General features: G+C 54.5%; 6 protein-coding genes across 10 annotated transcripts; 4 read left to right on the plus strand and 2 right to left on the minus strand.

Moving 5' to 3' along the window:
- Nucleotides 1–1,770, plus strand: LOC9651580 (phosphoglycerate mutase-like protein 1). Of its 5 annotated transcripts, XM_024677344.1 has the most exons (11): nt 1–75; nt 143–252; nt 310–380; nt 438–545; nt 606–685; nt 766–934; nt 1,002–1,076; nt 1,132–1,220; nt 1,270–1,389; nt 1,447–1,491; nt 1,547–1,770. In XM_024677344.1, exons 3-11 carry the CDS (start codon nt 327–329, stop codon nt 1,683–1,685), a joined length of 879 nt encoding a protein of 292 aa, XP_024533112.1. In that variant the 5' UTR covers nt 1–75; nt 143–252; nt 310–326; the 3' UTR covers nt 1,686–1,770. The 5 variants fall into 5 exon arrangements, with proteins under 5 accessions (XP_024533112.1, XP_002972381.1, XP_024533111.1 ...); XM_002972335.2 differs by having other exon boundaries at nt 1–252; XM_024677343.1 differs by having other exon boundaries at nt 146–380.
- On the plus strand, nt 1,770–3,179 carry LOC112347075 (phosphoglycerate mutase-like protein). The gene is made up of 9 exons (XM_024677346.1): nt 1,770–1,876; nt 1,935–2,042; nt 2,107–2,186; nt 2,239–2,401; nt 2,461–2,535; nt 2,585–2,673; nt 2,742–2,861; nt 2,915–2,959; nt 3,013–3,179. The coding sequence occupies exons 1-9, from the start codon at nt 1,823–1,825 to the stop codon at nt 3,128–3,130; spliced, it is 852 nt and encodes a 283-aa protein (XP_024533114.1). The 5' UTR covers nt 1,770–1,822; the 3' UTR covers nt 3,131–3,179.
- LOC9650890 (ABC transporter I family member 17) lies at nt 3,123–4,237 on the minus strand. The gene is made up of 4 exons (XM_024677347.1): nt 4,187–4,237; nt 3,823–4,140; nt 3,531–3,718; nt 3,123–3,469 (listed from the first exon to the last, which is right to left on the minus strand). The coding sequence occupies exons 1-4, from the start codon at nt 4,203–4,205 to the stop codon at nt 3,218–3,220; spliced, it is 777 nt and encodes a 258-aa protein (XP_024533115.1). The 5' UTR covers nt 4,206–4,237; the 3' UTR covers nt 3,123–3,217.
- A 702-nt stretch (nt 4,238–4,939) lies between these two features.
- LOC9651581 (microbial Terpene synthase-like protein 13) lies at nt 4,940–6,070 on the plus strand. The gene has a single exon (XM_002972336.2). The coding sequence runs from the start codon at nt 4,942–4,944 to the stop codon at nt 6,016–6,018; it is 1,077 nt and encodes a 358-aa protein (XP_002972382.1). The 5' UTR covers nt 4,940–4,941; the 3' UTR covers nt 6,019–6,070.
- Nucleotides 6,071–7,885: 1,815 nt separating this feature from the next.
- On the plus strand, nt 7,886–9,556 carry LOC112347039 (pentatricopeptide repeat-containing protein At4g02750-like). Its single transcript, XM_024677162.1, has one exon. It carries the CDS (start codon nt 7,886–7,888, stop codon nt 9,554–9,556), a length of 1,671 nt encoding a protein of 556 aa, XP_024532930.1.
- A 244-nt stretch (nt 9,557–9,800) lies between these two features.
- LOC9651582 (aspartyl protease family protein 2) lies at nt 9,801–12,681 on the minus strand. The gene is made up of 2 exons (XM_002972562.2): nt 12,327–12,681; nt 9,801–12,258 (listed from the first exon to the last, which is right to left on the minus strand). Exon 2 carries the CDS (start codon nt 11,536–11,538, stop codon nt 10,063–10,065), a length of 1,476 nt encoding a protein of 491 aa, XP_002972608.2. The 5' UTR covers nt 11,539–12,258; nt 12,327–12,681; the 3' UTR covers nt 9,801–10,062.
- Between the last annotated feature and the right edge of the window lie 168 nt (nt 12,682–12,849).

Consider the following 12,849-nt stretch of genomic DNA (forward strand, 5'->3'; position numbering starts at 1 on the left):
GTTTAGCAATGTTCGCTTCGAGGAGGGAGGCGGAGCGCTGATTTGAGAGGAGAGAGGGCGAGTTCCATGTGAAGCGTGAGTGCTTGCAATCTATGCCTGGACCGCGCATTGTCTCATCGCTGCCTGGTTTCCCAATCTCTAGCAGTGGCAGTAGTTCATTCCATCCCTCGCATTTCTCCAAGTCTTCCGCGCCAGTGATTTTTTGCCGCAGGCGCAGGCACGGCGCTAGCTCGAGAGGCAAGAAGAGGAAAGGTACATGCGCTTGCTTGACTGAGCTGCCGGGCGTGAATCCCTCTTCCTTGGTGGCAGCCGCCTCGTCTGGATCCATGGAGCCGGCTCCGTCCTTGTATCCCCTCCACCGCTGCAAGATCATCCACCTGGTAAGCTCACATCTTCCATCCAGAGCATCGCGAAAGTTTTGGATTTCTTTCTTGCAGGTGAGACATGCGCAGGGATTTCACAACGTTGCCGGTGAGGCGGATTATCGTGCGTACGAATCCTACGAGTTTCTCGATGCGAGTCTCACTCCAATGGGCTGGGATCAAGTAAAGTTCTTGTGGCATAGCTTTTCCAAGATCCTTCTTTTTCTTCTCTCTTTTGCAAAGGTTGCGAGGCTTCGAAAGCATGTCATGACTTCTGGGATCAAGGAGGCTCTTGGATTGGTGGTTGTCTCTCCGTTGACTCGGTGAGTGGATTTTTTCCTTTGGTTCCCTGGCGTAATATAAGGTGGTCTTGTACAACTCCGGCGTGGGTATTGATTTTCAGAACCATGCAGACAGCAGTGGGAGTTTTCGGTGGGAGCGATGTGAAAGACGGTGTGAAAGAAGAGAATCCACCTCTGATGGCCGAGGGAGTCGGGAAGGCTCAACACGCGGCGATTTCCAGCTCGGGCTGTCCAAAGTTCGTAGCAGTCGAGTGGTGTAGGGAGCATATGGTAATGCATTCCACCGTAAAGTTCCTTTGGTTTTTTCTCACACAATCTTTTCTCTTTCTTTGTCCAGGGCATTCATCCTTGTGACAAGCGTAGTCCTATCCGGGACTATAAGAATCTGTTCCCCGCAATTGATTTCTCGGAGGTAAGAAGTAGCTTTGTTGACAAGAAGGGGATCCAAACCTTGTTTTGTTCTCCAGATAGAAACCGACGAGGATACGTGGTGGAAGTGTAGCTCCAGAGAGACTTCCGAGGAGCTCCATGCTCGCGGCAGGAAATTCATAGAGTGGTAATTCTGTTGCGCCTCCGGAAGTTCTCTCACTCGCGATTTCTTTCAGGATACTAAATCGCGACGAGAAGAGAATAGCCGTCGTCTCGCACAGCAGCTATCTGATCCACCTCCTCGAGTTGTTCGGCGAAGATTGCTCTCCACTCGTCCAGCAAGAGATTCGCTCGCCGTAAGCTTTGAACTTTTCGTGTTTTCTCTGACTGAATCCTTTGCACTCGATGTCTAGTTACACCAATTGTGAGCTCCGGACGGTCGTGCTCGCGGATAGAAGGCGAGTATTCTTCTACTTTTGTTTCTATGTTCTCAAGTTTTCCTCGGTTGTGTAGAGCTACGAGCAAGATTGCGGCGTCTAGTGACTTCCCTGGAGGTGTTCCAGAAGGACCCAGTGCTGGCAGTGATTTGGCGGATGTGATCGAAGATACTGGCAAGGAGCTAGAGGATGCTGTTGAAAATGGATCTCTCTGAGCTCCATCCACATTTCTCTCTTTTATATTTTTTCTCACTCTGTCGAGAGTACTACTATAATCAAGCCACAAAGATTTGTCCATAATTTGTCCTATGCTTCAGTGTTACATAGCCTGGGTAGGGCTCTTAGGAGGAGAATGGAGCAAGGGCCGACGCTCCTCCCTCTCCAGCACTGCAAGATCATCCATTTGGTAAGCTCCCATCTCTTCTCGGCTTGCGTTTGAGCTTTGTGTGTGCTACAACTACAAGGTGAGACATGCCCAAGGATACCATAACGTTGCTGGAGAGATCGACATGGCCTCCTACAATGACTACGCTCTGCTGGATGCTAGCCTCACACCCAATGGCTGGAACCAGGTAGATCTTTCTCTTCGTCCCGGCAAGCAAATCTTTTTCTTTCTTGTTGCGTGCTGTTTGAAAGGTTGCACGACTCAGGAAGCATGTCGTTGATACTGGTCTCGGCAGTGGCATTGAATTGGTAGTGGTATCTCCTCTTACTCGGTAAGACCAGGACAGCCGTGCCCTTCTTTCAAGCTTTCGATCTTGCTGACAGAACTTTGCAAACTGCTGTGGGAGTTTTTGGAGGTGGTGAGTTCGTTGATGGCGAGATTGCACCACCGTTGATGGTGAATGGAGTGGGGAAGTCTCCTCATCCAGCAGTGTCGAGTGCACGGTGTCCTCCGTTCCTTGCACTGGAACTTTGTCGAGAGCACACAGTTAAGCTATTCTTTCGCGCTCCTCCTTTTGCATAATTTCTTTTCTTTTCCTCGAGCAGGGAGTGCATCCCTGCGACAAAAGGAATCCCATCAGCCGGTACAAACTCGAGTTTCCAGGAGTAGATTTTTCCGAGGTCTGACTTGTCTCTCCTGCTTCGCGATCATCTTTGATTTGCTTTGTAGATCGAGACTGACGAAGACGAGTGGTGGAATGCTGATATCAGAGAGCCTGACGAGGACCTCTGCCAGCGCGGTGTAGAATTTTTAAAGTGGTAAGTGATGCGAGAAAAGCTATAGATCTCTACCTGCAGAACGGAACTTGTTCTTCTTTGTTGCACAGGCTCCTCCGGCGTGACGAGAAAGAGATCGCTGTTGTCTCTCACAGCGGCTTCTTGACACACATGGTCACCTTGTTTGGCGACGACTGTGGAGATACTGTCCAGCAAGAAATCCGATCTCGGTATGAGCTCAACTTTATATTGCTTTTTGACTAACGTACAAACTTGACTTTAGATTCGCAAACTGCGCTCTAAGAACAGTGATCCTGACAGACAAGAAGTAAGTGGAACCACGTTTCCTTGAGATTTCACTTGCTTTTGTCTTGTGGCTAGTGGTTTCACGAAGAAGCCATCGCAAAGTATCAACTTTCCGGGAGGAGTTCCACCGGGGCCGAGCTCTGGCAGCCACCTCAAGGACAAAATCGAGAGAAGCCTCTCCCAGAAGAATTAAAGTTTCTTCATATAAATCATAAAGAAAAGCACTGCTGGTGCTGATGCAAGTTTTTTCTCTAAAAAACTGGGAATGGTGGAGGATGATTCAGGACGCGTCCAAGAACTGCCTAGCAAGAGGGTGGCTCGCGTTCTCTAGCTCTCCAGGCGTGACAATCTCCACAATCTGTCCATTCACGAGCAAAAAGACAACGTCGGCCATCCTCTGGACCTGGTTGATGCTGTGAGAGACGAGCACCAGCGTGAGGCTTTTGTCCTTGCACAGCTTCAGTAGCGAGGCTTCTATATTCTGGGTGGACACCGGATCCAAGCTACTCGTTGGCTCGTCCAGCAACAGCACCTATAACGATCAACACCGCATTAGGAAGGACCTCTTCGCCAAGAGCATCACGACTCCTTACCTCTGGACGATTCGCTAGAGTTCTCGCGAGCGCTACTCGCTGGGACTGGCCGACCGAGAGGCCGTGGACGGGCTTGTCAGCAAACGAGGAATCCAGATCGGCTTGCTGGAGTAGAGCAAGCACCTCGCCATCTTCCAGAGTTTTGCCTCGGAGCTTGGGTCCATAGCGAACGTTGTCGCTCACAGTCCCTGGATCACAGCTGATGGAACAAGTGAGTGGCCGGAGAGAAACAAATCTAGGTGGCGACTTCCAAGAGAAGAAGGAAAGAACTCCACGAACACGACCGCATTACCTTCGAAGAGGCAAGGAGTCTGGAAGAGCATTCCCACGCGGCGGCGGAGGGCGATCACGTCGAGCTTGGTCACGTCCTGGCCGTCGAGGAAGATGGTCTGCGCGGGGGGCTCCCAGAGGCGGTTGAGCGCCCGCAGGAGCGTGGATTTGCCGCTGCCGCTGGGGCCGATGATGCCCACCACGGCGCCGGGGAAGACGTCGAAGGAGAGGTTAGAGAGGATGGTGTCGCCCGTGTCGGCGCGCCGAGAGAGACGACGCACGCTCAGCTTTGGGTAGGACTTGGTGCTGGGAATGTTGAGGAGATGATCCTTGTCTTGCTCTGTCCAATCAGGAAGTAAGAACAAGGAGGGAGGGAAGGAACTGACCTGTGTAATCGTGCGCCATTCTTCTTCTTCTTCTTCCTCCTCCTCCAATACCTAAAATCAAAATGCGGGTGGTATCTTTGTGAAGGGGAGAAAGTGCTTGACCGGATTGACCTTTTCTGACCACCATTTTGTGTGATCTAGTATATTGTTGATACGTATCTTCTTATATGCTCCTATCATAAGCTCCTAAACTTGATAGATTTCACTTAGTACGATGTATAGCTCACTTGAGACCAAATTTGTGTGAGAATGAAAGTTCCAATTCCGCAGTAAAAACTTGCACAAGACCATTGACGTAACCAATTGCAGTAGCAGCAAACCCAGAATTATCAGCACAAGCTCCATGTTCCAAAACGCTAGTAGCACTAAGTTCACTCGTTCAAGACGAAACTTTCTAAAATTTGTCGTGGTCGTCGATGAACAACAAAAACATGTTGTCAGCCATGTACAACCACACTTTCTATACTTGTGGTGGTCGTCGATGAACAACGAAAGCAGATATTGTGTTCTTGTCAGCCATAAACATTCTAAACTTGTGGTGGTCGTCGATGAACAACGAAAGCAGATATTGTGTTCTTGTCAGCCATAAACATTCTAAACTTGTGGTGGTCGTCGATGAACAACAAAAACATCTATTGTGTTCTTGTCAGCCATGTACAACCTCCTCCAAAAACACGGCATGTCACCTTGAGTATAAAGAAGCTGGTCTCGTTTGAGCGGCATATGGTGCTTTGAAGTAAATAACGGCTGCCCCCATGAGGAGCTTCAGCAGCTTCCACATCTCCCCAATGAAATGCAAGCCTGCATTGCGAGTCCATCCATTGTGTGACAAGCTCCAGATGGAAATGGACCGCTGGTGTGTAGACTTCGCTTCGCCAGAGTCCTCGGACGAGGAGATGAGGTCCTTTGTAGCTCAGAAGCTGCCCTTTCTCTCGTGCATGCTCTTCCCCACGGTTCTCAACTCAAGGATCCCATGGCTGATCAAGTTCGTATGCTGGTTCACACTGTTCGATTCGCTCGTCGACGACGTCAAGTCCCTGGGCGCGAATGCCCGAGACGCGTCGGCGTTCGTGGGTAAGTACCTTGAAACCATCCATGGAGCTAAAGGGGCGATGGCGCCGGTGGGAGGCTCGCTCCTCTCGTGCTTCGCCTTGCTGTGGCAACACTTCCGCGAGGACATGCCGCCGCGGCAGTACTCGCGCCTGGTGCGCCACGTGTTGGGTCTGTTCCAGCAGTCGGCTTCGCAGTCCCGGCTCCGCCAAGAGGGCGCGGTCCTCACGGCCAGCGAGTTTGTGGCCGGGAAGCGCATGTTTAGCTCGGGGACGACGCTGGTTTTGCTCATGGAGTATGGACTGGGGGTGGAGCTCGACGAGGAAGTGCTCGAGCAGTCGGCCATCCGGGAGATTGCGACGACCGCCATCGACCACCTCATCTGCGTCAACGACATCCTCTCCTTCCGTGTGGAGTATCTCTCCGGGGACTTCTCCAACCTCCTCTCCTCGATTTGCATGTCCCAGGGCGTCGGATTGCAAGAGGCGGTGGACCAAACTCTCGAGCTGATGGAGGACTGCAACCGGAGGTTCGTGGAGCTGCACGGCTTGATATCCAGGTCGAGCTACTTCTCCACCGCTGTGGAGGGCTACATTGACGGCCTTGGCTACATGATGTCCGGGAACCTTGAGTGGAGCTGGTTGACTGCGCGCTACCATGGTGTGGACTGGGTGGCGCCAAACTTGAAAATGCGGCAGGGGGTGATGTACCTTGAAGAACCACCACGTTTTGAGCCAACTATGCCACTAGAAACTTACATTTCTTCTAGTGATTCTTGCTAGACAAGGAATGCCATGTATATGCATGCAAGGTTATAAACTGTTTATTGTTTTCTTTACTGGTCCTCTTTCCCCTTCTTGTTCGCCATCTTCATTCTTCTCCCAACAATTCTTGAACGAGATGATTCTTCTCTCCCTAAGTTTGATTTTGAAGCGTGATTAATAATTAAGAAACTTTGTAAAAGGAGATATATTTCTTGGAAGACCTATAGGAATCCACATTTCAAAGCCAAAAATCAAATGCTGGCCAGCATAAACTCATTAAATAGATTGCTTAGCATATTTGATTTGATTTGTATTCTATTCCGATTAAAAATCCGATTTGCTAGTAGATACAAACACTTGGTTTCAAAGAAGCAAGATGTGGGACAAGGGGTGGCTGCTGCTCTGGAAGAGGAAGAAGAGGAGGGAGGGAAGGAGTAAACAAAAGAGGATGTGGAGGAGGAAGGGGAAAGGGAAGAAGGGGAGGAAGCAGGGGAGGCCGAGGTGGCCGAAGTGGTGGTGGAGGAGGAGCAAGAAGAGTACTAGCAGCACCACCACCTGCTGTGCAAACCAGGCCGGGATCCATAGCCAGAGCTCCCGGCTGGGCAACGTTGCTGAGGTTAAACTTACACGAGGAGCCAACCGGCAAGTTGGCACCAATCTTGGCCAGCCGGTCGGCGGCCTCGTTCCCAAATAGCCCAGCGTGCGCTCGCACCTTGAGCAAGTGTACGTGCTCAATGTAGCTGCTGCGAGCGACGCTGGTGATGGCGGCCAGCACCTCGCCATGGACGTGCCTGGCGAAGCTCCCCGGTCGCTTCTGGAACTCGGCCAGGAGCTTGAGCGCCGCCATGCTATCCGTGTAGAGGTAGAGGCGCGAGTAGCCCCAGAAGCTCTGCACAAGCAGCAGCGCCTCGAGGATGGCCAGGAGCTCCATGGTGAGCGCGCTCTCATCGCCACCCAGCGCGAGCTCGATGATCCTTATCTTGCGACTCCCGTCCATCGCCCATGCATCGTACGAGATCCTGCTGTTGCCTTGGACGTGCTTGGCCAGGCCGCAGCCGCCGTTGCACCAGACGTAGTAGACTCCATAGCCGGCTTTCACTGCCTCGCCTCCCTCGGGGACGATGAGCGACCCGTCCGTGAAGACGTTCCACGGCCAGGTCGCCTCGATGTCTTCCTTGCCGTGCTCATGCGTGCAAATCGTGAAAACCGGCCTTGCTTGCTGATCATCCGGAGGAGGGTGGATCGTTTCTTCTCCTGGTGGTGTAAGAGCTTCGTTGACGTGCGCATGGGGGACGCCCGCCGGAGGGAAGTGCTGGGGGGTGTCTTTGTTGTCGCGGACGAACGCCAGGAACGCGTCCAGGCGCTTGGTGTTGGGACTGTTCATTGCCAGGAATGACTCCGGCAACTTTCTCTTGCGAGAGTTCTTCACTCGTCCGGCAATGGGAGAAGATGGCTTAGCCGTAGCTAGAGAAGCTGGAGCGTGCTTCGTCATCGCCGAAGGATCTTGAGCAGCGTCGGCGGCTTTTGGAATGGCACCCTTTTTCGCATTCGTGCTCGTCATCCTCTTTTCCTTCTTTGCCGCCTTTGTAACCACAGCGTGAAGCTGAGAGCCCGACGCCGATCCCTCCTTCTTTTGCTTGTTCTTCGTCATCTTCTTTTTCTTGGGACCTAGTTTTACCTTGACAGCCACCGTCGCCTCGATCTGGAGCTCCTTGGGCCTCTTCTTCATCCTCTCCTACCTTTCAATGCGATATAGCGATCGTTGTCTTGCAGCGCTGCTCCAGGGAATCACGTAGCTCGCCCGACGAACGCAATCGAAAACCTAGCCCTCACCTTTACGTTGAACCCAACGTTTTAGGGTTCCTCCCTTTAGCGTCATGAATGTATGCGGCGGCAGCTTCCTCGATACGATCGCTGCGATGAGCCGCTGGAGCGATCGGTTCCGCGGCTCGAGAGGCGCGAGATCGCCGCAGACAAGGCCACAATCGTCGCTCTCCTCGCCCGATGCATTCAAAACGACGCGCTGTGGATGGGTAGGCGAGTCCACGCACAGATTTCCAGGGCCGGCCGCGACGGAGAGGCTTTCATCGGCAATCACCTCGTGGAGATGTATGGCAAGTGCGGCAGCATTTCTGGAGCGCACGCTGCGTTCGAGGCCATCACGGCGAGAAATCCACACTCCTGGAATATCATGATCTCAGCATATGCCCAGAACGGGCATCTGGAAGAGGCTCAAGTGTTGTTTGATGAGATGCCGGAAAAGAATGTTATCTCGTGGAACACAATGCTTGCTGCGCATCTAGGGGTCGGGAATCTCGATCGCGCAATGGCGGTGTTTCATGCAATGCCCGAAAGAGATTCCATCTCCTGGAACACGCTAATCACTGCATTTGCCGAGGCCGGGCATCTGTCCACGGCGAGGAGCTTGCTCGCCCAAATGCCCGATCGGAGCGTCTCGTCCTGGAACGCGATGATCACAGGCTACGCTCGCAGCGGCGATGGGAGATCCGCCTTGCAGCTCTTCTCCGCCATGGATCTCGAGGGCCAGCGCGCGAACATCATAACTCTGGTGGTGGCCATTGGCGCTTGCCAAGATGTAGACGCCACGCTCTCCCTCCACTCGAGCCTCGCCGCGCCGGGCCTCGACTCGGACGCCATCGTTGCGAGCGCGCTCGTCGCCGCCTATGGAAGACACGGCAGCGTAGAGAACGCCCAGCGTTGCTTCGATGGAATCACCCGCAAGGACGTGGTTGCGTGGACGGTGATCCTCACCGCCTACGCTCAAAACGGCCATGCCCGCGAGGCCCTCCGCGTGTTCCAACTCATGAACCTCGACGGTGCCAAGCCATGCAAGGTGACGCTCTTGGCGATCTTCCACGCCTGCGCCAGCGACGCGTCGGCAGCGCCGTTTGGGAGGACGATCCACTCGAGCTTGGCCGGGACCGGGATGGATTACGACGTCTCGGTTGGCACCGCGCTGGTGGACATGTACGGGAATGCCGGGAGCCTGGAGGAGGCGCGGTCGGCCTTCGCCAAGATCGCCAGGAAGAACGTCGTGTCGTGGACTGCGATTATCGCCGCGAATGCCCAGAACGGGCATAGCCGTGAGGCGCTGGAGCTCTTCCGGGAGATGCTCGTCGAGGGGGTGAAGCTCAACGAGATCACGGTGCTGAGCGCGCTTTCGGCGTGTAGCCGCGCGGGGCTCGTGGAAGACGGCCATAGCCTGTTCGCTGGAGTGGAATCTGACTACCACTTTTCCAGGAACTTGGAGCACTACCAGTGCGCGATCGATCTTCTGGGGCGAGCCGGTCATGTGGAGCTCGCCGCGGAGCTGATGAGCAGCATGCCTTTCCAGCCGGGATCGGTGGCGAGCGCGACGCTGGTGGCAGCTTGTCACACTCACGGGAATCTGGAGCAGGGGCTGAGAGCTGCCACAGGTGGTGGATCATTGATAGCGCCATCACCTGGAGGATCATCCGGACGGGGACCAGGATCATCAGGAGGAGCAGCCGCCGCAGCGGTTTTGATCTCAAACATTTACTCCACGAGCTTGTGAGCGAGTGAGCGAGTGACGCATCGCTGCGCTGACCCTGACTCTTTGCGAGTAAATGCGAGTCACGGATGGAGGAGAGGAGCATTCATCGCGGTGGTTCCGGGACGCGGCTTCATCATCATCTTGTCCAGATCTATAAATCTTCCACAAAAAAATATCCATGCCAAAGTACACCACCTTTTTGTCTCTCAACGCTCGCTCGCTCTATCTAGCTATACAGACATTGATTGCTCGAAAACAAAAGAAAGAGAGCAAGGAATTTGACATCACCACCACACCACCAGGCAACGATGGTATGGAAGAAAAAAGGAGAGAAAGAAAGAAGAATAACAAAAGCTTGGAGAAAGAAAGAGGAAGAGCTTTCCAGTCGATCGCTCGATCGATCGATCTTGTTCTTCCCAATTGGGTCCTCTGGCTTCTCCATCCAATCCAAGCACTCACCAGTTCCAATTCCGCTCGCTCAAACCTCGTTTTTGCTCGATAGAAAACGGGAAAGAAAGCCCAATCCATCAATGAGCGACGCATTCTGTGCGTGCGAATCCAATGCGCGCGCTCGCGCGATCAAACTCGACGTGGTAGCCCTGCTGCATGAGATTCCCCAGCACATTAAACGCGAAGGGCGAGAGCGTGGGCCGGATGGCCAGGCACTTGACATCGTCGGCCACATCCACTAAGTAGTTACCAGTCGGGAGTTCGAGACTCAGCCCCTGCGCAAAGTCAATGGTGAGACGTGGAAACCCCCCATTGGCGGGGGCTAAGGAAGACGAGGAAGAAACGTTATAGCATAGTTCCAGGCCTTGGAAGAAGGTGGCCGAGGATGGAATCCGCGGGAGATGGACGCTGGCGGCGAAGGCACTGACCAGATGGAGGTACGCGCCCAGCCGGAGATACGTGAGCGTGGAGCCCGAGTCGATGACGGTACCGCCATTGCCCAGCACGTCGATCGCCCACTCGCTGCCCGGCACCGGCAGCACGCGGTTGCCCACCCGGATCGCCACCACGCCCACGTAGTAGAAGGTGGGCGCCAGTGGATTGCTCACCAGCGGCGTGTAGGCGAATGCCGCGCGCCTCTCGGGCCGGCCCAGGAAGAGGAAGCTGGAGCTCCGCCCCCGGCGCCCGCCCTCGAGATCGAGCAGGCAGTAGGAGAACGTCTGCGCAAAGAGCGATCCCGACTGGGCGGGGAAGGAGAGCTGCCCCTGGCCCAGCCCGATCACGCCGCCGGTGCCCGAGAAGCTGCCGCCCTGGTTGCGCGTGCCACAGCCAAACGCGACGCCGCGCACCGCCGCGCCGCCCGAGGTGCCGTTGCTGATGGTGGCGGTGTCGCGGGCGAGGAAGCCGGTGGTGGAGGAGCCGTCGGCGTAGTCGTAGGCGTAGCCGCACGGTACCGGCGCCGCCGGGCTGCACGACGGGCCGTGTCCGCGCGGTGCCGGCACGAGCAGGCACTGTGCCGCGCTGCACGGCACCACGGACAGCGTGGCCGACTTGCTCGCTACGAACGCTGGCCTCCTCGAGCAGGCCTTCTTGGGGCAGAAGGCCGGCGGCGCCGCGGTGGTGGAGCACTGGAGCCAGATGAGATCGCTGCCTGTGTCGGCGATGAGGAGGACCTCCTGTGGCGGCGTTCCAAACGCCATGCTCACCAGGTACTGGCCGAGGCCCAGGAACGCGCCCGACTCCATCGGGCTCTCGGCCCAGAAGGAGGTGATGGTGGCGAGCTTGGAGGAGCCGGAGGTGGAAGAAGCTCCTGCTGCTACTCCTCCTCGTCTTCGTCGATCCAGGAGGTAATGCTGCCTGGCGCTGTCCATGCCGATGATCAGCTGGAGCCTCTGGGCGTCGCTGAGCGTGTCGTTGTAGAGTGGCGACTGCTGCGAGTAGAGGACGTGGATGAGCTCGAGCTTGGTAGCTCCCGCTCCTCCTGCTAGCATTGAAAGAGTGAGCACCACCAGCGAGAATGCCATCACCAGGAGGAGCGCTCTCGTCCTGTCCATGGTCACTCGTCGCCCGCTGCCTCGTCCCTGTTGGGCCTAGCTAGCTCTTCTTCCCGGCCTTGCTCTGGAAAGACGAGAGAAGGATCTTATAAGTCATGGAAGATCTCCAGAGCTCTAGCAGAGGGAAGCAGGCGAGCAAGAAAGGAAGCAAGCAAATTGACGCATACAAACAACAAACAACGCTAGCCAGAGCCAGAGCCGAGCCAAAAGAGCAACGACTTTAAAAACATATATACCACCACAGAGGCATACGGAAGGAGATGTCCTTTGCTGTACTGGCGACAGGTTGTTCGACTCACACGCCTCGGCGCAAAGTTTTTACTCTCGGCGCTCTCTCGGCGGTGGTCATCGTCGCTTCGCCTGCTTGCAAAAGCTGTGGGCGTTAGAAGTTAATGGGATCTTGTTGTCAAGCGTCTTTCCAGCCAGCGAAAACGAAGCAGCAGGCAGCATGCAGCGATGAAAATTCAAGAGCAAACTTGGAAACCATCAGGACGAGACCAGACCAGAAGCAGACCAACTACGACGAGAGGAATTTCCACAAAGTAAATGACAGACTTAATGGGAGCTCGTAGCTGGAATGAATGAAACCGCTCTCTCTCTCTCTCTCTCTCTCTCACTCTCGCTCCCACTAAATCTCTCCGAGAGAGGTGGAGGAGGAGGCGGAGCATAATGAGTAAGTCCCGAGTGCCTCTCTGCTTCAGCAGCGTAAATGTATGGTGCCTGCGCTCACAGAGTGAAAGGAGGAAAAGAAATAAAATCAGGAGGAAGAAGTGAAAGAAATTCCTCACGGTCTCTTTTCTCCTCTCGAGCCTGCGACTCTGTCACTGCTGTGCGCTGCTGCTGCTGCTGCTTTGGAGAGATTATTGTACGTATAGCGACGCACCGGACAATGGGATAGAGTTGGACTCGAGCGAGGCAGGCAGGCAGGCAGGAAGACGGACGGCCTCTCCCACCTAGCTGGCACGACACACGCAAAAGACTGCCGGATTAGCGAAGAGATAGATATCCGAAGCGGCACTCTCTTTCGCACAAGGGACACCCAGCAGCGCCATGAGTCTGGCTGGCCTGGCCTGGCTTGGCCCTTGTTGGACTTGTGCCTGCGCGAAGAAAACAGCAAGCAAAAACATCAAAGCTGCTCTCCAAACGAAACCTCTCAAAAATCAAAGAAAAATAAAATGTCTTGGTTACCTTTGCAATGCATTGCGGCCCACGAACTCCGTTGTTAATAATGTCACATGCAAGCGCTGTCTTCCACTCTCTTCTTGGTCAGGCATAACAAAGGCTTTTGAGCGAGAAGCGGCTGGCCGATTA

This window comes from Selaginella moellendorffii, unplaced genomic scaffold (assembly GCF_000143415.4).
Source record: "Selaginella moellendorffii unplaced genomic scaffold, v1.0 SELMOscaffold_19, whole genome shotgun sequence".
Classification (NCBI taxonomy): domain Eukaryota; kingdom Viridiplantae; phylum Streptophyta; class Lycopodiopsida; order Selaginellales; family Selaginellaceae; genus Selaginella; species Selaginella moellendorffii.